Source organism: Colias philodice, chromosome 27 (assembly GCF_061535455.1).
Source record: "Colias philodice isolate Cphi_HAF_F1 chromosome 27, ilColPhil1 Martin Lab GWU primary, whole genome shotgun sequence".
Taxonomy (NCBI): Eukaryota; Metazoa; Arthropoda; class Insecta; order Lepidoptera; family Pieridae; genus Colias; species Colias philodice.
The window spans coordinates 5,064,776-5,091,752 of record NC_143112.1 but is presented as its reverse complement, the minus strand read 5'-3'; the positions used below and the strand labels follow the sequence as shown (position 1 = coordinate 5,091,752).

Below are 26,977 nucleotides of genomic sequence, written 5' to 3'. Positions count from 1 at the left end.
CGTTTGCTTATTTATTTCAGCGTCTTCCGCTTTATTCGATACGGAAATTTGCTATTTAAAAGATTTTTAGTTAAAGAGTGAAATCGACAATTAAATGAAACATAAGGTACTCAAACAGAGCCAAAAGACCATACAATACAATATATCCTAGATATTATTTAACATCTGCTACAGTAACAATATTTATGATACGATTTTAACGTGAAATACATGAATATTTTTTCTAGCATATTTTTTAATAGCGCTGTATCAAATTTCTTTTTTGATCAACCATCATTTAATCAATTTAAAATTTAAACTATAACTATGCCTCTAAGGGCTGATTTTTCAATCCTTGTTTAAAACTTATTCGTCGAATAATGTATAAAACTACCATTTTAAAAACATATTCTTATTGCCCGTATTTGACAGTTTACGTGACATTTTAATATTATCGTGTAATACTTTATTGAACGGATAAGTTTTATCCAAGCATTGAAAAATCGGCCCTAAATCCATTTCCCAAAAAACCAATTCATCTACAAAACATCACCCAGACAACTCCATAGAAAAGAACTCTACCATCACGATATTACGTAACATTCCTGAGAAATTATTGTGTACGTGTAAAAATGTATAAAAACGTGGAACTCCGGCTCGACATTAATTAGCATACAACACGCGATTTGATACTGAACACAAGTTTTTATATATTATTTGTAGGAAAATGTATAGTTTGCATATATTTTTTTCGCTTAAAATATCGTGTATAACAACACGCTTTTATTAGCTTCACCTGTGTGTTTGTATGCAACCCACCCCTTTTAACTCGATTTTGACCCACTTTAAACAGACATATTTAATTCAAACTTTTATTTATTTATTTATTTAACAGTTTTATGTACCATTACAAATTTTACAAACTATAATATTAAACATAATATTAAACATTTTTATACAGTTATCAAGGATCGTATCGCTGACAATACAATGATTTCATGAGTTTATCTTATAAAGCGTGTTTTTTTATTCAACTATTTTTATTATATTGAATAACAATCAATGTGGAGGATTACTGTTTACGTGTCTCTTTATAATAAGCTTACCTATTATCTTCACAGTTTACAATTTTATAAACCCACGCTATCTAAGAATAGAAATAGCATATGTTTTACTGTGTTCTTATTATTTTTTATTCTAATAATATTACACTGTCATTTTTTTCTTATATTTTATTGCATAATCTCTTAAGTCTAACTTGTAATAAACAATATATTACCCGCATTCCTACGCAAATGAATTTACAGATTTAAGTACCACAATACTACACAATATATTAGACAGCTACATACGACTTGTTATCTAATATTTCTCTCATTTCATAAACGATATCTACTATTAAAACATAAAAAACAAAATAAATGACACAAAAAAAATCTTTTAACCAAACACAAAAAAATCTACCCTAAAATATTATTACTAAAAAAAACAATCTATTATGTGCATGCATCTAAAAAAATTACCAGATATCGTCCCTTCACCCCCATGTCGCTCGCTCACTCTAACATTGAACACAGGCTGCGCAGGATTCGATTTTATAGGTACCACAAAAATATTAATTAATGCATCACACACGTTTCCTTATTTTTAAGCAACTTATATTCGTCACAGATACACGTTAAAGTTTATAAAAGTTAATGCCATAATTTTAAGTTTATAAATGTTAAAATATTTTTAGTTTTTGCACTGTAAGTCTTCAATATCACCATATACTTAGAGCACTTATTATTATTGTACATGTACTAAACATAATTATTAATTATGTTTAATATCTAGTAAGTAGTATACATAGTATATACATAGGCAGGTACCTAATATCACTGAAATTAAAAAGAAGTCAAGATGTTTTGTAAAGTCAAGGCAACTTGTATTGGTATTGTCAAATTATTTTACTCTAGCAAAGACAAAAAGGAAACAAACATAAAAAAATATATTCCTAGAAATTATTACGTCAAAAACCGTCAAATAGGCTATCAGGGATATTATCAGCAAGTGTTGAAATCGGCTCTTAGTAAAACAAATACATGTTTCCTTTTAGTTTTGTGAAATTCAAAGAAGTTATAATGTCACAATAATACACAAACATATTATATGTATGCTTATGCTTATGCTTATGCTTAGATCTTCAAAATTACGCAACGGATTTTGATGCATTTTTTTAAGATAGAGCTTTTCTTGAGGAAGGTTTTACCATATTTATATTTAAAGATTTGGACAAAGCGGACGAAGCCGCGCTCGGAAAGCTAGTGTGGTTTTGAAAATAATTTGAATAAGATTTCCTATATATGTAGGTATGTATATTCCTATTGAAGAGTGAAACAAATAATAATATTAACTTATACCCGCGGGTGGAACTAGTTACTACGTCACAACTCTCAAGCGAACCGGGCTGCATAGGCTATCGATCGACTTACTAACCTATTGACTATTGAGAACCATTTACCGGCCGGTTTATTTTTAGCTGAATTACTATGTGCCATTTACGGCATACGGTTTTATTGCATTTTGTATAGCATAGGTATACATCAAGGTAATCACGTAAGATAAGCCCATTTATTTATTTTTATTTCACATTATATACTATAGGTACCTATGTGTAATGTTAATCACGTTTAATCTCAACGATTTCGAGGTAAACAGCCCCCCTAGACAAGTGGCTTTCTATTAGCGTAAAGTTCAATAGAATAGATTATGAATGTATGAGATTGACGTTTGATTACGACGACGACGACGATTGATTACGTCAATCTCATACATTCATAATCTATTCTATTCAACTTTACGCTAATAGAAAGCCACTTGTCTAGGGGGGCAGATGATCATCATAGCGACATAACAATAAATAGATTTTGAAGTGAAACTATTTTACTGCGCGTTGGGAGTAAAATATAAAGGTCGCGTCATGGCATAAGGCGACGATTTTGGTGAAAATGCCAAAGGAGTTTCACTTCTGACACGTGTTCTCAGCACGCATGATCTTTTTATTTGTTTCACGATCACGAGAAGTATTTTTATTTCCTAATTATTATAAGATTAAAACGAAAATTAAATATTTAGATAAAATCTATCTACCCTACATTAAATTGAACACAGGAAACACCTATAAAACAAGGAAATTACTTTTCTATCTCTTGTCTTCCCTTTTAGGAAGTCCAAGCAAACGTATCCTAGTCTATTGTTCGTTCAAATATCTATGAAACTTCCTATGCCATATTTCATCATGCTATCCATATACCAAAACCCATTTGAGATAAATAACACGTCTGCAATTAATCAAGCGATACATGATACACCATTTGATCGACCATTTTCCGCATAAATAAACAACTAGAAGCTTTTCCTGTCTGTGTTTTTGTATAACAGAAATTTTCAACTTAGTATCCATCCAACAATGTAAAGAAAATTTTGGCACCATAAAATACGAAAGAAGATACTTTATTTATCAATCTATTTTAATATAATTTCGATTTACGATTTGTAAAAAACACTTTTTGCACAACGAATTAATAGTCCTTATAATTTTTTGCAATGCAATCCCCATCGTCAAAAGAAAACCAACTCAAAATCTATACAATTAAGGTACAGTTTCACCAAATTAAATAAAACAAAATTTTGGCATCGCTACCTCCGCGTCTAGACTTTACTTAATCAGGAACAAAATGGAAGCTTAAAGTTAAAAACCAAAATATAATGAGCTTTTTATACCGAAACACCGCATAAAATAAACTACGAGTATCGTTAGCGAGGGCTTTACAGTCTCGCCCGTAGTATCTTTATATTAACTACCCGTTAAACGTCGTATCTCTATTTAAACTGTTGGTTAAACGTCTGGTTAACTTTGTAAATGAGTCGAGTCCGCTCGAGACCACGCTCGTTCTAGCGTTCAATTTGTTGGCTAATTAAAATAATGCATGTGTGTGTATAAAGCTAGTATTACTGATTGTGATATAAGCTTTTATTTCTCATCTCTTATTTCATGATTTCTTTCTTGATTTCGTCGGCACAATGAAGAAAAACATAGGATCCTTATGTTCCATGTCTACGTCTATAAGTACCGGACAGACAATGTAAATACCCACTTTATATTAGTAAGGATTGTAAATTTAAACAATGCCTAACTAATTTGACTAAGCCCTTCCAATTTTTTTGTAGTGTATAATTTTTATTTGATGGCAAAAGTTATTCATACAATGACTCTCTGCTCACTATAAATATAATGCAATTTAATTCAAAACACTTTTATGCTAACATAGTGCGCTTTTTACTTCGCAAGCAGTTTGTCTTAGGGCACTACGATATGCTAATCCACCCTTATCTCAGCCTATCAACCCTTGTAATAAAAATATTCAGTCGACTGCTTTAATTTTTTTACATTATGGCGTCATAAAATCCACGGAAGGGCCGTTGAGATTTAGTCGAACGAATCTTGCGTGTATCGCATAATATTATATAAACAACTATGTTTACATTGTTTTTGCGTATAATTTAATTATTAATCTGCTATATTTTAATAATTTCAGTGAGGTTATGTCAGTAGTTAATGATTACAGTTTGGTTAAGCATCTTGCGTCATGAAATCTATTCATTTAAATTTAGCTATTATAATAATACTTTTTGATACATTAGCTTGACCAATATTATTAAGAAACTTTACATCCGTAACAACAATACTCAAAAAACATTAAGCATCACACGTAGCTTTAAACACTTTTATCACATAGAGCCGTTCCAGGCTTACCCGTTTCTTAGCCATGGCACTTCACACACAAACAAACACCATAATCACAATGGAAGAGCTACAAAAAAACGCGTGCACACCCCCCGACAGCCGAAATGATACTGCGGAACCGAGGGGGTTGAAAACGGCAAAACAAATGTAAAACGTCCCAACTCCGCGTCAGCTAACACACGAAAATACACCCAAATATCAAACATGTAGAATTGTAGAGGTTAGAATCCTATGTTTGTATAAAGGTTAAAAATCCGATTCTTTTGTTCGCTGCTGTATTCAATTATATTACGAATGTAGCCGGAATTGACATGAAAACGTCGCGATAATCTCTCCCGTTGAAGGGTTTACGGAGCAAGCTACAATTTTTAGTCAAATTCAAACATTTTATCATGTAGCTAAGCTTCTTTAACTAACATTTGGACATCCATTCTCTATTTTAATTCTTCAAACAATCAATGTAAATGCATATTCTTTTTTATATATCAATCGACTAAAAAGTTTGAAATGCCATCAAATCTGCAGCAACTTTTAATAACGTTTTACAACCGTATATCCGAAACTAGATAAAAATTCCTATCATAACCTTTCCCGTCGTAAAAATAACGGATAACCTGACTATAATCCCACCGGCAATACACCTATGATCCCTTTCTTACGTAACCCGGTGATATATCGAGAAGCTCTGCTACCAGCTTATAAGCTGAAGCCACGCTGAAGCTTTCCTTTCTTGACCTTTAAGTCATCTTAAAACTATCGTAATGGGCAATCACAAAATGAGAAGGTAATGCACATTAATTCATTATATTCACGTATAAGTTATTACTTGGCTTTGTAAATGATATGATTTAAAAACTAGCAGTGCCCCGCGGTTTTATCAGCTCCTCTTAGGGCCGATTTTTCAATCCCCGGTTAAAACTTATCCGTCCAATAAAGTATTACACGATAATATTAAAATGTCACCTGTAAACTGTCAATTGCGGGCAATAAGAATACATTTTGAAATGGTAGTTTTATACGTTATTCGACGAATAAGTTTTAACCAAGGATTGAAAAATTAGCCCTTAGAATGATGTTACAGCCTTCCTGGATATATGGGCTATCTAGCACAGAAAGAAGAGAATTTTTCGAGAAGAGATTAGCGTGGTCCAGCAAACAAACAAACACTTCAGCTTTACATTACATTGATAGGAAGATTTTACATTAAATGATCAAGTCAACGCCCTCTGAAATCAAGTCTATTAATAGACTTATTCCTAAGTTATTTTGACGAGACACTTTCTACCGAACATTTTATCAAGTAGGTTGTTTGAGACAGCTTCTATGTAAAGTATAATATAGTAAATTGAATTAACAAAACTCTTCACAGTGACCTATTTACCCGGTTTGCGCATTAACACACTCCTCCCTCTAGGGATACTGTTATATTACAGTCCCTATAATATAATATAGTGTATACAGTACATTTTGGAATGTCCGAATTATTAGTTCTACGAATTCAATGGAGCCGCATACGAAATAAATACATACATACAAAATCACTAGTATACATTTGTATAAACTACAACACGTAGGACTTATGTAGTAGGTATAGGAAGTTCCATTTAATTATGTTCTAAAACATCAAACAAATAGGAGCACATCAGCATATATGTTCATATATGAAAAATGCGAATGGCCGCAAGCCACAGCTATAAGTACCTTAGCTAGTACAATATAATCACGAGAGATTCTCCAACGTAAACAGTTATGTTGCAATGTTAAATGCCGGCATTTCTAGTATAGATACAATTTTAAAACGATTTTACTTTTCACCTTTATATAAATATTATGTCGACAATATGGCTATCGCTTTTACTAGTACAAATGAAGTTGCGTAATTTTCTAAGGGTTTCATCTATCTATATAAAAATGAAACCCGATTCGGGTTGTCACGGCATCACGTGTGAACGGCTGAACCGATTTCGATAATTCTTTTTTTATTATATTCCTTGAAGTACGAGGATGGTTCTAATGTAGAGAAAACGTAAATATGTACCACGGGCGAAGCCGGGGCGGACCGCTAGTAATAGAATATTGAGAGCACTTCATTTCTTATCGTTTAAAGAACGTTCAATTACTTTATTTCATAGTTATTCCTTTTTAATGTGTTAACGTTAATCCTTTAACTCAAACGACTAGACTTCTTCTGGAAGTGCTTTTTAATCGTCATATTTTGTCTCTACAGAAAATCTTAAAATACCTGTATCTTTAATATTCCTACATTAAAATTTAAATGTAAGTAACCTCTCCTCAGACAACTAATTCGGGTCAACAATCGATCACAATAGCCGCTACCATCAATTGTAAATCACTGGCGAGCGACATAACTGTCAAACTTACTGCAAAACAATATAATATATTATATCCAACTTTTACATTCTGCAACTAAGAAGATACTTACGTAACGGTAAAGGGATATAAATCATTTCCTGCAATTTTATCACAACTTTTTAATTGAAATGCTGCTTTCCTTTTGCACATTCTTTATTATATTTTTTGCTAATCGATATCTTTGTCTATTAATTGTACAAAATTCATCTTAAATAACGCAACAAAACAAGATAATACGCAGTGAAATTGTCTTCATACAAATCTGCGCAAATCTTACCAACCTTAATATATTAAAATTCTCTTCATAAACACCAATTTTAATAACATCTTATATCATCTGACGACAATACATACATACATACGCTCTAAACACACCACACTATGTATTACTTTCCACCCGCAGCTTCGCCCGCTTTGTCTAAAACCTAACAATTATAATTATATAGTAAAACCTTCCTCTTGAATCATTCTATCTATTAAAAAAACCGCATCAAAATAGGACATTTCACACTACTAGGTATGTGGTGAAGAAAAATCAGTGCTACGTATGTTACATTCAAAGTCGATCACTTTACCACTTTGCGTTTCCATGCTGGCTCCAACCATCGCTTTCTGCCCACGGCCACACAAAACTGGCATTGGATTACCATAACGGATTACACACGCACTAATCCTTAACTATATAATATATAATCTGTATGAAATCTCACATTCGCTCTATTACATTTCACACTGCCACTGCTTGTAACAGCGTAACGACTTCAACTGGTAGGGTTTCCTAGGCTTCGCTTACGTCAAGAGTATTCGTGAATAACATAATAATATTACGGCAGTATGTAGCCATAAATATGGGTTAGAGCCGCCCTCGCTTCTCGGCGTTTTCTGCGAAATATCTAAGTTGTTTAGCCGCTTGTTATATGTATATGGTATACCGTATATTGGATAAATAAATAAACCAGTTAAGTTTGACACGTCGTGTACGTGACAGCGCGTACGTTACGTAGACCTAATCTTATTTTGGATCTGTTCATTCAATGTTTATCTTTATCAAGGGTGTATGATGTATTTGGTTAAGGTCCTTACAATGAAAATTTGAGAGGCCATCGCAATCCATCATATAGTTTGGGACTTTGGGTAACCTAATTCTTCTGAATAGATCAGAAAATGATTCTTCTATTTCTGTAAATTGGGAATTAATTTCTTACATTATATTAATCTTCTTCTTCTCTTATATATAAAAATGAATCGCAAAATGTGTTGGTAAGCGCATAACTCGAGAACGGCTGAACCGATTTCGATAATTCTTTTTTTATTATATTCCTTGAAGTACGAGGATGGTTCTTATATAGAGAAAACGTAAACATGTACCACGGGCGAAGCCGGGGCGGACCGCTAGTTATTAATAGATACAAACACGCTTCGAATTCATAATTATGTCTTATATTAATTACTATTTCCCTTCTTAAAAACAAACCAAACTTTTGTATTCGAGATTCACATCTTTAAAATCGTAAATTTATACTGAAAATTATCTACCCTTAATATAGACCACTAAACAAACCATAATGACTATATGAAATTACACATCCAACTTCACCAATCTACTTTCTTTTAAAAAACTAAATCGTGTCCACTACAAATTATAATAGGCATTCTTGTCAAACACTGGTTCTGTGGACCGGTTATTATAATGAGCCGGGTGTGACGGTGACGTCATCAAGGTCGCAGCAAATGGCCGGCCACCACGCGCCCTTATATGGGGAATTGTGGATTTTAAACATGGACATCTTGGGCGTATTGATTATATCTATCTTACATCTTGTTACTTAACATTATGAAGGGAAGAGACTAGAGAGTTATTTATGATTTATACAAATTTTACACATTCCTGAAACATAATATAGCATATTTTTAAAGCTACATTTTTACCCCGTAACGTAGGTTATATTTCAAAAGTTTTCTTATTATTATATAGTTTGAAATATTGTTTTCATTTTATCTTTATATTTGTTATCGTTACTATAAAGTGGATCGACTGCATCCACTTATTCCAAGAGGGTTCGCCGAATATTATCGACAAACGGACTATCATCACTATAAGAATAACTATAAATTGAGATCTTCTAATAATAACCATTCGAACATTTATAAGAGGAACAATTTTTTAAGGTTTCAAATTATTCTAACCCTAAATTATTTAAAAAAGATGCTATTCCAATTAATTTGCATATCTTCTTATACATAAAAATGAATCGCAAAATGTGTTGGTAAGCGCATAACTCGAGAACGGCTGAACCGATTTCGATAATTCTTTTTTTATTATATTCCTTGAAGTACGAGGATGGTTTTTATGTAGAGAAAACGTAAATATGTACCACGGGCGAAGCCGGGGCGGACCGCTAGTCTATAATAAAACGAAATATCACAAATTTTTTAGTCACATTTATCTCCCAATATTTCGCATATCAAATGTTTGATACATTTGAAAACAGATTCATTATCTTTCCACTTATCAGTTATATCACAATTATAAAGTTTCTCAAAATAAACATAGCCATTACCTGTTAACGAGAGTGCTTACGTGTTCCATACTTCCATCTTACCACAGATGAAAAATAAAACATATGCAAATAACCACAGCTTCTTACCTGCAAAGGAAAATAAATACTCAATTAATATGCATATCGAGTGAAATAAAAACCACAAGGAGATCAAAGTCAATCAATATGAATAAAATTTTAAAACTGTGCTTGTGTGTCTTTTGCATAATAATGGTTAATTATCTAAATTTTAAATCTACCTTTAATGCTTATCTAAATCTTGAATAAATCTATGTGCATTCATTTCTCTTGCATCAAATTATTATTATAAGCTAGCTGGTATATTATGTGTTTTCTCTAATTTTTAAATCCCTCAGAATAACGTAACTTTTATAGGTACTTGCGAATTAATATTGAAAATCAGATAAGTATAGTCTTATCCCATTGATATGAAATAGAAACAAATTTTAGTGTAGATATAATTATTTAGAAATAAAAATATATCTACATTCGATACAAAATTCACACACTCTAGCACACTGCACTTAATTTTATCTCCCGCCGGGAACCGAACCCGCGTCCATTAGGTCGCGTTCACACTCAATCAATTACATTCACTACGGACCAGCCGTTCGGTGTGTCTCTTTGATATGTGAGTGTCTATTAATCATTATTTAGGGTTCTGTGCGGAAAAAATTATAAATAGAAGCTTAAATAAGCAGTTCCGTATGAATTCTACTCATTCTACCACGAAATTATTATGTTCAATTATTAATCCTTAAAAAATTTAATAAAATAAACTAATATTATAAGTAATGAATAAATTTGAAAGTGTGTGTGTGTGTGTGTATGTGTGTGTGTTTCATGCAACCTGTTATATTCTTTTACAATGTATGATTTAAAAATTTAATCAAGTATGCAAAAGTTGAAATTGTGAAGTTCTTAAACAACCTTACAAAATACCAAAAACTGCTTATTAGTTATTGCTAATCATTTCTTATCAAGTAGAAATACAAAATGTTTGTCTATCAAGGCGCTATCCATACTTAACACTACACCTACCGAGACGCGTAGATTTCATTCATCACTAAACAAAATACTTCATAACATAATAATCTTATATTATTCTAATACCATATAACCATACGGATCTTCACACTTGACCCCTAGCTGTTTGTCTTTCGTAACCGATAACTCATCATACAGTGACGCAAGCACACATGGCTCTGCCTACAATAACACTAAATAAAACGGAATCATATAATATTTGTCGTAAAATTACGAAATACGACACCGTACGGCGTACCCTACCTATAAGGGACATTATAAAACTCTTGAGTTGTACTGTGTGAGATAACTGTATTTTTTATGATGGGATCTTTACCTGGTTCACAGTCACCATTATTATCGAAATAAATAAATACGTATGTTAAACTAACTTCATTGACGTAGTAATATGACGTATTAGTAATTTAGTTGTGACAAAAAACTTTAATGTTCTACTAATGGCAGTAAATAACTATTCTGTACAACTTATATTTAGAATACTATCTTTATATGTATATTACAAATTAGTAAAGAACATGAATAGTGCATTACATTATATATTCCTTAACTACCAATCAACACAACATGTTGACAAAAATTAGTATAGATAAACAAAGTTCATCAAACATGAATACCGTACTTCCTACTCGAACACAAATCGACATTCACAAAATTACCTGCGTGGTAGAACGCGTGGAGACTGGCGACGTGGGCGTCTTACTGGCCGCAGGCTCCGCCCTCGCTTCGGCCAATACTCTGTGCTCATGTTTAGTGCCCACCACGGAGCGCTTAACTTGTTCCATCCTCGCTTGAATCGCCTTCCTCGACATCACTTTAGTCTTCTCGTCTTTCGTACCTCCATCGGCCAGTTTACGCATCAATCGAGCGGTAGCAGCCACTGAATGCTGTTGCGTATCGGAATTCGTTCGAGCTAATCTCGTACCAGGTCTGGGCGCGGGTGCAGTCGCACCTGTACTGCTACGCGTCGTTTCATTCCTATTGAACTGTACCACATCGTGTTCTGTATCAGAATCTGCTGGTAAGTATCCCCCGCCACCAACTGAAGACACTCCAGTGCGTAGAAGATTCTCGTGTTCGGCGTAACGCACTCTTTCGTCAACTTCCACGTTTCCATTCTGTGCTCTTTCCAGCCCGCGTTCCATTTCACCGATTTGCCGCTCGAGTTTTCTGAGCACATCGTCTGACGGTGGAGTGGGACCAGTTTCATCGGATTCTGGTTGAAAAGATTTGAGATGTATGGGATGCGCTCTGTTGAGTTCCAAACGCTTGGGAGCAATTCCCGTAGTTGTAACTTCGTACTGAGCGCGTTGTGGTTGTGGCGTCCTTTCCAACATGGCTAAAGACACAGGAGAGGGTGGGGGAGCTCCATTAACCGTGGCCTGGCCTTCAGGGGCCGGCGACACCCGGGGAGCTCGGAAGCTCTTCCTCATAAAGTCCTCTCGAGTCAACTTCCGCTCCATGTTCGTCAGTGTACCATTATAATTATCACTTTAGTTCAATATATGAAACTTTCATCACTGTTCATAATATGTACACCTATAAAAAGAACGGTTTATGTAATAACACAAGGTCGGTGATATGAATATACGATTGGCTATCAGAAACGTGACCGGCTTGTATTAATCGATAGATATCCTAGCGATCGATACGAAACACAACTCATTTAGACTACACCACAATGGGTAACAGCGGCATCAGAAAACTACAGGCCAGCTCTGACGTCATACAAGACTAATACATCAAAAATTCTGTTGACGCACGAGTTCATACTGCTTCGATACCATTGTATATGCGATATCTAATCAATAGTTTATTAAATATTCAGCGACAATGGCTGCAGATGTAGCTAACGAGCAATTGTAGTGACTGTAATTTGTCATAAATAATTAGACAATACTATTATTACGGAATATTTTGTATTAGCAACAATATAATCAAATCAGTGAGAGGGCAAAAAATATACCAAAGAGTAAACTAACGATTGGACCGTAACGAGAAGTAATTCGATAAGAATCGAGTCTCGGGAATCAAATGTTAGGAAAAAAATAAACAAAAGTTATCCGAATCATTACAAGAAACAGCCGTAAGCTAAACTAATACATTTCTTTATACACTTCTAGAATTATATTCCTGGGTAATCGAATTGATTAACTTGAAAAACTAACTACAGCATTTTTTTTAAATTTATCTACGTATACACAATTCATCATTTCACAACACGACAACTTCCTTGACGAATGTGAAAAGAATATTCGAAAATAATGTCTGACTAATAGCCGCCGCGACCTTGGCATTAGAATCGTTCGAAACTGTAAACATCAATAGCTTATAGCACATTAGAAGAATTGGAAATTATGAAGAATCGAAATCGAAATGTGAACGGTACAAGCATAGACATTCCTGGAGCGCAGGGCGGGAGTGAGACACCAGCGTCCGGACATCTGGAAAGAGAGAGACAGGGTATAGTTAGTAAAGGGGATCCAGCCAATCACCGTGTACCCACAGTAGCTGCACACAAAGCCGTAGAACCTGTAAGGGACGAGTACCAACACCACGACACTTGAACCAATAAGGACGGACGCACAAACAATAAGCGACACAAAACAATGTTCCAATACACTTGAGACGTTTGAGTATGTAAATTTTGTAAATTGTTTTTAGTTGTAGATATCGTGTACTTGAATATTAATTAAAATGTATCTTAAGCACATTTGACAATGTATAGAAATACTAATTATAGTGTGAAGTCACTTGTCGACAAGATAGATAATGTAAGTATACAATATGTATATAAAGTTTAAATCAGAATAAAGTTATGAAGTACATATTATAAGAAAAGATTCTAATAAAAATATTTTACCTCGTGTTCATTACTGATTCACTTTAATAACGTAAAAATAACCTAACTATTGACCAGTTGAGTAAATTAAAATGCCTAAAATACATCCAAATAGCCAATATCAATTTAACAATAACGCTCTCGTAATCAGAAACTCATAAGCTTATCAATTCCCTAAAATAGATAGTGAAGATACCACGTGATATTAATAATCTAAATATTATAGATAATATGCTTTGTAATCGATGTTATAGTATGAAAATTTAACGAACACAGCAAATAATGTATTAATGAACGACTGCCTACTAGTAGTATAATGGTAATCAGTTTTTAGATCAGTTAGTAATATTATTTGTGTAATCAGACTTTTCTTATGAAGTCTTTAGCAATATCCTATAGACACCTCATTTCTATCTTACACACCAATTTTTAATCATAATATGACTATAACATAAGAGGATATTAAACTTTAAAACAATTGAAATTTATGCATTTTTTGCATTTGTTTTATCTCCAATACCCATGGAACTTAATGCAAATTGTCCCAAAGATGTTGAACCCTGCTAACCAAAATAAAAAAATCTACCTTCTCCCAACGCAAAAAAGACAGCAGATGACTGATACAGGTAATATGGTAAATATTAAGGTGTGAGACCTTGAAACGACAGGTGGTAAACAAGTGGTGTGAGTCACGGATGGATTTGTGAAAATTTGAATAACGTAACATTTAGATGATGCCGTGAGCAGATAAGTAATAAGTGGAATGATTTAGTGAAAATAAATGTATCAGTGATAAGGTTTTACTGATAGGAATTTGTATAGCATCTTGATCAGGTATTTTAAAAGTTATTTTAGGTGACATCATTAAACCAACTATAAGATGGTCCTGATGCTTAGAACAAAAACTTAAATATGTAAGCGATTAATATACAACTGTATATTCCGTACACAGCAAAACATTTCGGAACAAAGGATTTGAAATATGACATCGTTGATAGAATAATCGCTGGAGGCACCCCAATACTCAAATTGGGGAGGCTCCACAGCAACGCACGGAAAATCTTCAAACAGACAGTTTTCCTTAGACGATAATAAAAACAAACACCGCTCACAGCATCTAAATATAATCCTCCTCACGTGGTACATTATTTTTGGAGCCGTTCGCGATAATTAACGTCTATTTTTATATTTTTTATAGTTCAACCGTTTAATCTGAGTTCGCGTGACTTAGCGCTGCGCGGAAATCGTCAAATAATATTCAGAGATTTCTAATTTCGTAAGGTCAGTGGGGCATTCGCTATTTTATTTACTTGTTTTATTTACCAATGCCAAGGTAATGGCGACGTTTTTACGTTTCTATGTAAATGAAATGTCGTCAGAGTTATTGATCTTAACGTACCTACTTTACGAATATTTCATGGTTTCTTTGAGTAAACGTACATACCTAAACGTCTTTTACTTCGTTTATTTTAGTATTTGTAGTACAGAGTTATGTAACTTCTTGTTCTTATACAGTACTAGCTTCCGCCCACGACTTTGTACGTGCATCCCCGTTTTTCCCCGTTCCCGCAAGAATTTCGGGAAATCCTTTCTTAGCGGATGCCTACGTCCTAACATCTACCTGCATGCCAAATTTCAGCCCGATACGTCCAGTGGTTTGGGCTGTGCGTTGATAGATCACTATATCAGTCACCTTTGAGTTTTATATATATAGATACTTAGGTACTGTTTTTACTTATGAATGAATCTCGTAATGAACATGTAATATATTTTAGTATCCACTTATCAATCAGATTCATTCTAACTAGGTACCTCCTTTTTTATTTGAGACGAAATCTACCGAAGTGAATGATGTTTTACAAAACATCGACCAGAATCTAGTCATACAAAATCCAGTTAGTATAATTTAAAGCAATAAATGCAATCTGAATGAAATGAGACAACTAAATAAATTTTAGCAAAGCAACACAATAAAACCGGCACTAAAACAACTTTGATAACCTCTCGCTCGCGTCTCATATTCCACTTAAAGTAGCCAATGGTAATTCAAGCCTTCCGTGCTGTAGAAAATCGTGCAAATTTATACGCACGCAATTATGCACCTTATAACAATGGCATAAAACTCATTTTATATTATAATATAACAGACCGCAGGTATCCGCCGTGGCAGCGGTGTCTGCTTGCATGAAATCGTAAAGAGAAAAAATCCATTTTGAGCACGGTTCATACTTTATCTATTCAAACGAATTGCGACCTAATTCCTAGTCGTTAAAATTGAAATTTCTCTTGCGATTTACGTGTATAGTTTTGATGACATTCAGAATTAGCACGGAGGTGAATATGTACATAATGATGTTTGGAATTATTATTATCGCATCAAATATTGACACAAATGTAGCAAAAGCGTTAGCGTTACCGTTAAGCAGATTTTAACTGTTGAAATTGTTGTTGAATTTATTACTCTCGTGGCAAGGTAAGCCACTTTCAAATTCAAACTAACGGAACAAAACGTTTTGCAAGTGGTCTATTTTAGTAATTATTTTTGATACTGTTAATGTTTCAACATCTTTTTACAACACGTTATGATCATTAAATTTATGAAAAAAAAAAAACTATTAAATTAACAGAATATTTTTAAAGTGAAAAAAGGTCAAATAATAAACATGTCACTGAATTCCCTTTTGGGAAAGTTGTTAATACTAGCAGCAATAAACACGAAAGTTATACAACGTGAACAAATCAAAAGTACATATTATAATGTAGAGAGACATGTAAATAACAACACGTTATGGAAATAAACACGGTCAAAATTTAACAATGCTCTCATTAGTGACTAATTGTTGTTATAAACGTAAACGAACAATATCAATAAGTATGAAAAATAATATCAATAATATAATTCTAACATCGGACTAATAGCTGATAGTTGATACTACATAAATTACGTTTCAATAAAAAAATTTTTTAAAGCACGATTCAAAAAAGGGAACTTCAAAGAAATTTCTACATATCAGTCAAAATACCACTCATTGTTCAAAAACATTTAAAAAAGGGAATTTCAAAGAAAATACATAATATTTTACTAAAAAAAAAATCACTTCAAAAATCATCATAAGTGAACCATCACCACGCTGAACGTGGGCGGTATCAAAGCACTTACAACAAACCTATAGGTTATTTATAACAAAAGCGAATAGACCAACCATTTAAGATTAACAGATTACACGTATAATCTGTCGCCCACACAAATTAGCGAACGCTATAAATGGAGCAGTCAAATTGGCCGTTTAATTTGATACATATTTAAAAGTGATTTCAAACGTTATATATTCATTACTACCTAAGAATATGTATTATATTATAATGCTTCTACAGAGCAAGATCGATAAAAAAAAAATTTAGTTGACCTACTTATAATTTAAAACGAAATATCGTAGGAAGTTATCAATGTGAACAATTTAGTTATCTTTGGCAAGATTCAAAGATACCAAAATCGTCACCGTACTTCATAACGTGACGACTGACGATATTGCCATGCCATGGCATGCCAAAGAAGTTTCACTTCAAAAATCATATTCAACACTAAAACGCTCTGTGGACCAGCAGCATCGTAGTAGGTACGTTTTTTAAAAGCCTCACAAAACCAGTTTAAACACTCTCATATTTTTTGCAGCAAAAAGCCGCGTCTCTCGTTACCGGGGCCGAGTCGTTCTGTACAGACTTTAAAAGCTCAATCGGTGGGAACAAATTCGCGATTATTTTGGCCACATTAAATATGTTAAATGATTTAAAAATCTTGTCATTTCTCCTTGGCGTTTTGGATTAAATGCTTTCCGGCACATTTACGATATTCTTCCTTTTTCGTTTTGTTTGGTCTGACTTTAAAAAAATACAGTGAGCTTAATCCCTTCTTTATATAGGTAATGTAAAAGTGTCTTTATCTTTAGGCACATAAAAACAATATTCCTTCTCTATCATTCAATTTCCAACCATATAAAAAACAAACGCAACCTACCAATTAAGTAAGAAGTAAAAACAAAAAACCTATAGACGCATCCTATAGTGCAATTATATCATAATAATCATTAAAACTTGCTCTACGTAAAAAAATAAAACATACACACTGTGCTTTAACCATTTCGCGGCGTAATAGATCCTATAATGGCATTTCAATGAATGCGTAGGCGGTAAAGCTCGGATATCGCAAACGTACAATTATTTAGCAGTCTAGTCTGTATGTATGACTCATTACTACACGCTTTCGGTTAAAATTTGTACATTATGGTAATTACATGTAAATGGACATAGATCTCATATAATTTTGTACATAAATATACGAAAATGCTATATACATATTATGTTAAACATGGCTTTTTGAAATGTGACAATTCACTCGAGAAAACAGACTTAAAAATTCTCTTATTTCGGGAACATATCTCTAAAATCGGTTAATTAAAGTAAAGCTATTGCATAGCATGCCTTCAAGCCACACCTCCGAGCCCGTCGGAGTGGGGAGCGTGAGGTTTTTTCGTTACGGAATTTCTCGATTCGGTCCCCGCGCTCAAGGCCCGCGATAGAAGCTATGCAATAGCTTAATAATAAAAATACTAACTTCGTCTACTACCACTGTTAACTCCAAGTCATATACCTACGTAGTACGTACGTCTTGTCAGCATGACTCACAAGTCACACACAAGTTTTAGGAGGCACGTTTACACATTTCGAGCAGTCATCTCGATCCGAGATTATCCGAGTCTCATGCAAATTGAAGCGAGTTTAACAACGTTTATAAAACTTTCGCATTTCCTAAATTGTCGAATCATTCTTGTAACATAAAACGAACGAAAAGTCACAAGGTTTACATAATATAAGAAAACACACAACTACGATTAATATAAGATCTATGATAGTTCAGTAACTAAATTTGTTATCATTTCCATATCTCGACGCACTTCTAAATTTATAGTACTTAGAACAAATAAAAGAGTTTTTTTTTTAAACCTATTGTACCTATTAAACGTCATTACAACCATTTCCCAGTACAAAATGCGCCCTATACAATAAATCTGCGCAAGCGCCGCGGCCGGGCCCGGCCGGTGCAACCACCATGACTCACGCGCATCGAAGCGACACTTAGGGTTGCCAACCGTACTATAATATATAGTATTGTACTATATTTCGGGTCTGCGTACTATATACTGTTGAAAACATATATAGTACGCAAAAATACTATATTTTCAACACCGACAAATGTTACAAACAAATCCTTCATTAAAAAAAAACGCGCCTTTTAATTGTTAAGATGGCTTAGTCATATAACCTATCGCGCATATACCAGTGGCGAGAAGAAAGAAACAGAAGTAGTGTATCATTAATAATAAAAATAACTGCGTTAACAGCTACGGTTGTTTTTAACGCAGTTATTTTTATTTAATACTTTTTAGTGTATTTTTCAACAAGAATCAAACGAGCCCAATCTCGATAAAGTTGAGTCAATATATATACTAAGTTCCTATGGCCACCTTCCGCTTCCATCATCAAATCAGCTCTATGTCATGATAATGTTTCATCGCTATCCAATTTACATACGTATACAAAATTTCAGCTCAATCGGTTACCGGGAAGTGAATCAAAGTTACTTGCTACATTTCAATTAAGTCATCGAGTACAGACAAAATTGCTCATAAAATAAAAACTACTGGGCCTATCCGAATAAAATTTTTATGGGACCAATTCGACACCATCCCGCATCGAACAAAAAAAGAATCACGTAAATCGGTTAAGAAACCTAGGAGTAATCAGTGTACATACATACAAAAAATAAAAAAAATTATACCGGCCGAATTGATAACCTCCTCGTTTGAAGTCGGTTAAAAAATGAGCTTTTGATTTATATTAATTTAAAAATTGAATGTGACAAAGCTTGACACTTTTATTTTAAACAAAAAGCTGTTACACAGTGCAAGAAGTGCAAAAAATATAGTTTTTATAAAAATAAATATATATTTGTCTATTTTTTTTGTTTTTCCCCATACAATACTATATTTTTTTTAAATGTACTATATTTTTTACACCTCATTTTGGAAAATACTATATTTTGATGATGAAGTGTTGGCAACCCTAGCGACACTACACCTATCTCGCTCGCACGCACCTCTCTCGCTCTTGCGGCCAACAGAGCGCGAACATACAATTTAACTGGGAAATTGGACGTTTTATTTTTTTTAGTTTGATTGTTACGTTTTTGAAAAGAAAAACTCGTGTAATATGACGTAATATATGATAGTAAATATACTTTTATAATTAAATTGAGTCTTCTCAATATTTGTATACGATCGCGTTGCTACCAACATACAATACTCATATCATAATAAAAAAAGCTCCTATAAAAATGCTAGTACATATTTTACTTCGTTAACATAATGCATACGAACCACAAAACTCAAAAGATACATCAGACAATTGATGTTTAAGATAACAAGTGTCTAAATTACCATTAGAATCCATTATTCATTTATGTTAAATATATCATTGTATAATTTAAAATAATGGCTAATAATACAGAAGATGTATGTCTTTCTTTCATAGCTTGAATTAATCTCCAAGACAAAGAACTGACACAATAAAAAATCTCAATTTGTGAAAGTTGACTAGATCAATTAATGTAGACACGGTGTATGCCATTAATTTTGGCACAATAATAATAATCAATGTTTGAAATTTATTGATTAGAAAGTATAATATTTCCTGGTGTAAATAGAGATAAAAAACAATTATTGGAATGGACAAGTGACGCACATTACGCGCGAGTTATTCAATTATTTCATTTTATTATCGATTATTATCGATATTATATTACCGATTCATGTTTAATATTTATTCCTTCCTTCATTGTGAAAGCGACAGTAATTCTCTCTATCTTATTTAAAACTAAAAGTTTATCTAAAATGAAAAATTATGAATAGAAATGTGAATTCTTAATTACATCCCAGCGGCCAGCCACAAATACCTTATAAATTAATTATCTTTTATTAAAAAGTCATCTTATGAACACATATTTTACAGCAACCGATAGCAAACTACACATTTTTCCAAACTAAATTTCCTTCACTAAAAACTACCTTCATTAACAATTAAGTCCTACATGACACATCATCATCAACATCACTATAATAATAATCGCCTAAAATGTTCACAATAATTGTCTACAGGAAATTTCGTGTAACTCCCAATTAGCATTACTATTTACTATACAGTATACAGTGTATGTACACATTATGCACACTTAGCCCATTTCGACAACAATGCTTCGAAGATCACATAATATGCCACTGTGTGTGCACATTCATTTATTTTTCATCACTTTTACTCGCGTTGAATGAAGTTTTATGTGTATCTGTATTGATTTCCATGTTATGCTTTGTTTCGCAATGCCTAAAAAGATTTGCTATAGCCATGTGAAAGATACATTTTGCAGAATATTTGCTAGGAATTCAAATGCTTAAATACGCCATTGCTTATATCTTGAATGTTCTTCTTTTTGGTAACCCTAATTAAAACTAATTGCAATACCTACAGATGCTTAGTTTAACAAAAAATATGATCTTTATCACTTTTCTATAATAATGATTATATTACGCACTTATCCATAATTACCTCTGATATATTTTCAATTAACAAAAGTACCTACATACAGGATTATCAGAGGATTCCGCTAACGAAGGGATGACAGAGGATTTCCTGAATGCCCGTCGCCGTTTGAATAATCAATCAAGCTCTTCATACGAGTAATTAGCGTCCAACGAATATATAAAGGTAACATACATTTTGAGGATTTGAGGATATCGTTTACAAAATTGATGTAATTAGCTAATGTAGTACCTATTGTTTATGTTGAAGTGATTTTACTAGAATGACGAAAATTTGGATAAGTTTTAAACAGCAAAAGGGATGATTACTCCCTGGATTAAGATTTAAATCGAGTAAAGACAGCATGAATAATTATATGAATAACCAAACATATCCTTAGCAATTCACATGACATCTAAAAATAGTTATTTTCATGCGTTTCGATTAAGATAATAATATCTGCAAAATAAATAATAAATAAAATCTGCAAATATACACCCCCATACTTACACCTTGATTAAGATTGTACTATATCGTACACAATGTAGGTATACCCATAAAATGTTTAGACCACAAACATTACCTATCCACTATCCACTCCATTCAACTATCCAGCTTATTTAGATATACAAAAACGACAAAACCGCAGCACACACACACACACTATAGCATATGTGGGACACTCGCCCACGGAGCCAGCTTAGAAAGTTCGTAACATTGTTTTGTGGCAAGTTAGACTTCGACCATCTTTGCTCACGCGACACCTGGCTAAGTTTCGAGTTCCAAGGAATCATTGTAGTTACGAGAAGTAACAAATAACAAAGAATTTGCGCGTTTCGCTTCAGCGGCCATGTTCAACTGTTTATGAGCTTTTTATCAAACTTTTTATTACTCTGTATACCTATACTTAAGTATTTAAGTTCACAACATTCTTTATAATCATTTTAATGTCCCTTCCCTCAATATTTGTTACAGAAAGAACGTTCATTTGCAAGCCCGAAGTTCATCTTAATTTCCTAAATGTTCGTCACATTATCATAAACAATTGCAATTAACATAATAATTAAGAATTCAAACACATTTTCTAACCTCAATCTGCACAAATCATTCTAACCTCGAGTATTTCCCCAAATTGAAACACACTGCAAACAAATTTCAAATGACCAGGTACTTAATGCGACAAACAACTTCCCTACACTTTCACAGCCCTATACATACTCCTACATAAATTCTATATAATAACCGAAGCCTTCAAACAATGCTAAGTACAGTGGAGTTCGCAATCAGTGTAATTTACCTCATTTTCATGATTGCTCCCGCCTCATTTCTTTAATTACTGTCTATTCTGACTGTATAGACGAGATCTGAATTTTAAAACATTAATTTAGGCATTCGTTTTACTTTAATCATCAAGGTAAGAACCTTGTTACCGTAAAGACAGGATGGATGTTTATTTTTATGATCAACTAGCGGTCCGCCCCGGCTTCGCCCGTACATGTTTACGTTTTCTCTACATAAGAACCATCCTCGTACTTCAAGGAATATAATAAAAAAAGAATTATCGAAATCGGTCCACCCGTTCACGCGTGATGCCGTGACAACGCGAAACTGGTATCATTTTTATATAATAGAGATTACGAGTATTTCTAAAGTCTATTTTTCTACAATATATTGGTTTCATGCTATTAATATAGTAACCTGCAGCCAAGTTTATATTTGGCATAATTATTTACCCTGTTTCACAATTAGGTGCGCATTCACATACAAACGTACATATTTACTCTGTTTTAGCAGCTTGTTAACGGTCAGCAAGTAAATCATTGTCATGATTTGATTTTTCCTTATACCATCCATACTAATATTATAAATGCGAAAGTAACTCTGTCTGTCTGTCTGTTACTCAATCACGCCTAAACTACTGAACCAATTTTCATGAAATTTGGTATGGAGATATTTTGATACCCGAGAAAGGACATATGCAATAATATTATAACCTCTATATAAAAAAAATCTGTATCTGTATTCTTAAATATAAATTTCACTTTCAGCACAGCCCTATTTACTTCCACGACTGCATCCACACCAGACAAACATCCAGACAGGCTATTATTGCTAGTTAAAAAAACTAGAAACTGCAGGAGATCCAGTATTACCATAACGAAATAGAAAGCTGCGACCGGCCGCTAACTGCACATTCAATAAACGCGTGTGTCAATGTATGCTAGGGCTGTCACAATTTTTTTATTAATTACTTAAATTCTTAAAAACTACTGATCGATAACTGATCACATTTGATATTTAATACAAATAATACCAAAATTTTTCTGGATTAAAAGAAAAAAAATGTTGAGTAATTATCATCAATTCCTTACCTATATGTTAAAAATTCGCTAACTTTTCGTATTACTTTAGTAGGCACATACAATTCGTAATTTTCAGAAACTCGATTGTCATTGTAATAATGCTCTCTAGCTTTTAACTGTTGTAATAAATAAAACTATATCCCGACATCCCTATCATACAACCATCCAAGTATGACAACGTAAACTGTAAAGGTTACCAATAACTACCAAGTTAAAAATTTAATATTAACTACCCTCACTTCTTCCAACAATTATAAAACTATTCACCCATTACATGCACGTATTTACTTATATAATATTCAAAGATTCTTCACTATATATGGTATGAAAATAATGTTAAACGCAATCGAGATCGATATTAGAAACTATTTGTAACGGCCACTGGTTCTTGAGATTGTGTGCGAGTCGTAATGATAATATAAAACACTTAGGGCGCGGGCACACGATGCGTTGCGGCGCCGCACCGCAAAGATTTCACCGTGTCAGTGGGCACACGAGCGGTGCGGCGCCGTAACGTTTTTATATCGCAGCGGCGTCGTAGCAGCGTTGCACAGCGTGTCCTTCCTTGTGACGCAAAACAACTGAGCGGTGCCGCTCCGACGTCGCACCGCATTCACCCCTCCCCGCCTCGTCTTGGTGGTTACAAGTCCGGTGCGGCGCCGGAGCGCATCGTGTGACATGCCACAGATATTTCTATGTAAGACGACGCAGCGACACCGCTCCGGCGCCGCACCGCCGCCGCAACGCATCGTGTGCCCCCGCTCTTATGTATGTATGTATGTGCGTCCATTTACATGATTGATTAGTTAATTACATATTATAACAGCAAATTTATTCTGACTGACCGGTTGGCTTGGTTGGTAGTGGCCCTGCCTTCCAAGCCAGAGATCGTGGGTTCGATTCCCACCCGGGGCAAATATTTTTGTGATGAACATAGATGTTTGCTCTGTGTCTGGGTGTTACATAATATCTATATAAGTATTTATTTAAAATTATATATGTATGATTATCAGCCATCTGGTTTCCATAACACAAGCGAAAGCTTAGTATGGGATCAGATCGTGTCGTGTGTGAAAATTGTCCTGAAATATTTATTATTATTTATTCTTGTTTTATTGCTGTTGTATATAGAATGTTCCTGTATAAGACTAGTCGATAATTCATAAATAAAATGATCTTCACAAATAATGGAAAATATACCGCAGGCCAAAGTAATTACACTCGTATTTAGTACAACAGTTTCACAGCGAAATTCCGCAAAAACTCGTACAATACTAAAATAATTGTCCAACTCAAGAGTCTGCCATTTCTTTTGGGTATAAAAAACCCGCCATTTACCGTCCATCAAGAGTCGCGAATCGTTTACAATTAATCTCGACCGAAAATATACCGTTACAATCTGTTACCGTTGCTTCGCGAGATAAGGAAATGTATTTCATTCGTTGAATACTTGAGATTTAATTTAATACGATTAAAGAAATAAGTAAAAACTGTAATTTTGTCAAATTCGTTGTTGTTTCAAGTGTTGATAACTTTATAAATCATTCTTTAACAGACTAGACGTTAGCTGCATGCAGTTATGCACAAAATCTTAACTCAAAAACACATTAATGCTCAAATTATTTATTGAATACAATATCGTAACATAGTTTAAGTTTTATACGTGTGTTTAATTACAATTTTATCCATTACTATAAAAACCTCCAACATACAACAATTAAAACCGTAACTTTTAATTACATGCATAAAATTACGTTTCAAATTAAAATGTATCCAACTACGGGTCACAAATCACAATACCGTTACGCCTACAGCCCAACATCACAACATCAAAAGCATTGTTTGTAGGCGTCTATACAGTATATACTATGAGAAACTTAACCATTAGGGTGCACTCACACACATCAGTCACCGTCAAGTCACCGATGACTGATCGGTGACGGTTTGTGTACGTATCCACAAACACCAGTCACCGTCATGTTGTCCGTCAGTCACGTCGCCGGTTTGACTGAATCATTGAACACATACATCAGGTTAGTGAGTGATTAGACGTGTGTCACGCTAGAGAACATGTAGCAATTGACGGTAGCACGACGCTGACTGAACTGAGACGTGACGGCACCGGGTGAGTGGGGATAAAAGTATGATACATGTATGGAAAGATTATTTGACGTGCCTGACCGGGGACGTCACTGATAGATTTCGTGCCGGCGACTGTCGTGTGGGAACAGAGTCATACTAGAACTATTGATACATATTTTTTTTTAATCCTGTCCGGTGACGTGCCGTGACGGTGACTGATGTGTGTGAGTGCACCCTTAACCTGCATAAAATAATTACTTAGAAAATTGATATAGATTATAGTGCTGAGTAACAACAGCTTTCTTTCTAATCGACTCCATAGTCCATGGTCGGTAAAAGTGCGCTCGTCATTTTCCACGCTTATCATTGGTCAATGGAAAACATGTTCCAACTTAAACCTAGTAAAAGTGCTAACGAATTATCAATCCAAATAATGTCGTACACAAGCCAGTATATGACTTTCTCAAGTTTGATTTTATACTTCGGATAATAGACAAATAATACAGAGAGAACTACATATTTTACAACAAAATCATCTGTTTATATGATCGCGATAAACTCAAAAACTATTGTACCAATTTTGATTCTGTTTTCACCAGTGGATAGCGTAATTCTCGAGGAATATTTAAGTACATAATTTATCAAGATTTAGTTAATATCTAATTCAATATACCTACTTCAAAACTATATTCAAATACAAGTATTCCCAACCACACTTGGCAAGTAACACAAGAACCAAATAAAAAATGCAGATAATATAATACAAATGCGCATATCTAGAACCGCAATGTAAACTGAAACGAATGTATATCATAGGTTTTTTAATAATCTATACATAATATAATAATATAAAATGGTCGATAACCGCAAAACGCATTCCAACGAAGTGGCGTATCGTATTACCAAAATGTTGACCAACGAAAAATATACCAGTCTTGCGTTATATATGTATGTAAATAATAAATACGAATTATTTTTTAAATACTATGATAGAAGTTTGAAAACTCAAGCAGAAACTTAAACGATCCTTCCTTAATAAATTGTAGTTAAAGAAGCTTGTTGTTGCGTGCGCGTGTTAATTTTGATCAAAATGATGAATGAATAAGTCCAGAAATGACTTATTTCTTAATTTGCATACTCAAAAAAAAGATTATGGCAATATGTACATGCAAATGAATCATATAAAATAAAATAACGAAAAATATTCCAAAAACTTTCCTATACACATCTAAAGTGACAAAATAAAAAAGCTGACAAGCCAATTTTCCGCCACGCAGCCTCCTTCCGTTAAGAAACGAACTATCGAGCAGAAAAT

General features: G+C 33.7%; 1 protein-coding gene and 1 long non-coding RNA gene across 15 annotated transcripts in view; one reads left to right on the top strand and one right to left on the bottom strand.

Annotated features, from left to right (window-relative positions):
* The window catches only part of LOC149476629 (uncharacterized), a 444,465-nt gene that overhangs the window by 301,966 nt on the left and 115,522 nt on the right, over positions 1-26,977 (top strand). The window lies entirely within an intron of this gene.
* Positions 1-26,977, bottom strand: part of LOC149476631 (MAP/microtubule affinity-regulating kinase 3-like) — a 148,249-nt gene that overhangs the window by 57,095 nt on the left and 64,177 nt on the right. For 11 of the 14 annotated variants that reach the window (XM_089711877.1, XM_089711872.1, XM_089711871.1 and 8 more), the window contains exon 2: positions 11,406-12,285. The exons of the other annotated variants lie outside the window; for them this stretch is intronic. In XM_089711877.1, coding sequence (XP_089568003.1) covers positions 11,406-12,209 — 804 coding nt within the window. In that variant the 5' untranslated portion in view covers positions 12,210-12,285. The remainder of the gene's footprint in view (positions 1-11,405; positions 12,286-26,977) is intronic. 14 annotated transcript variants of the gene reach the window in all.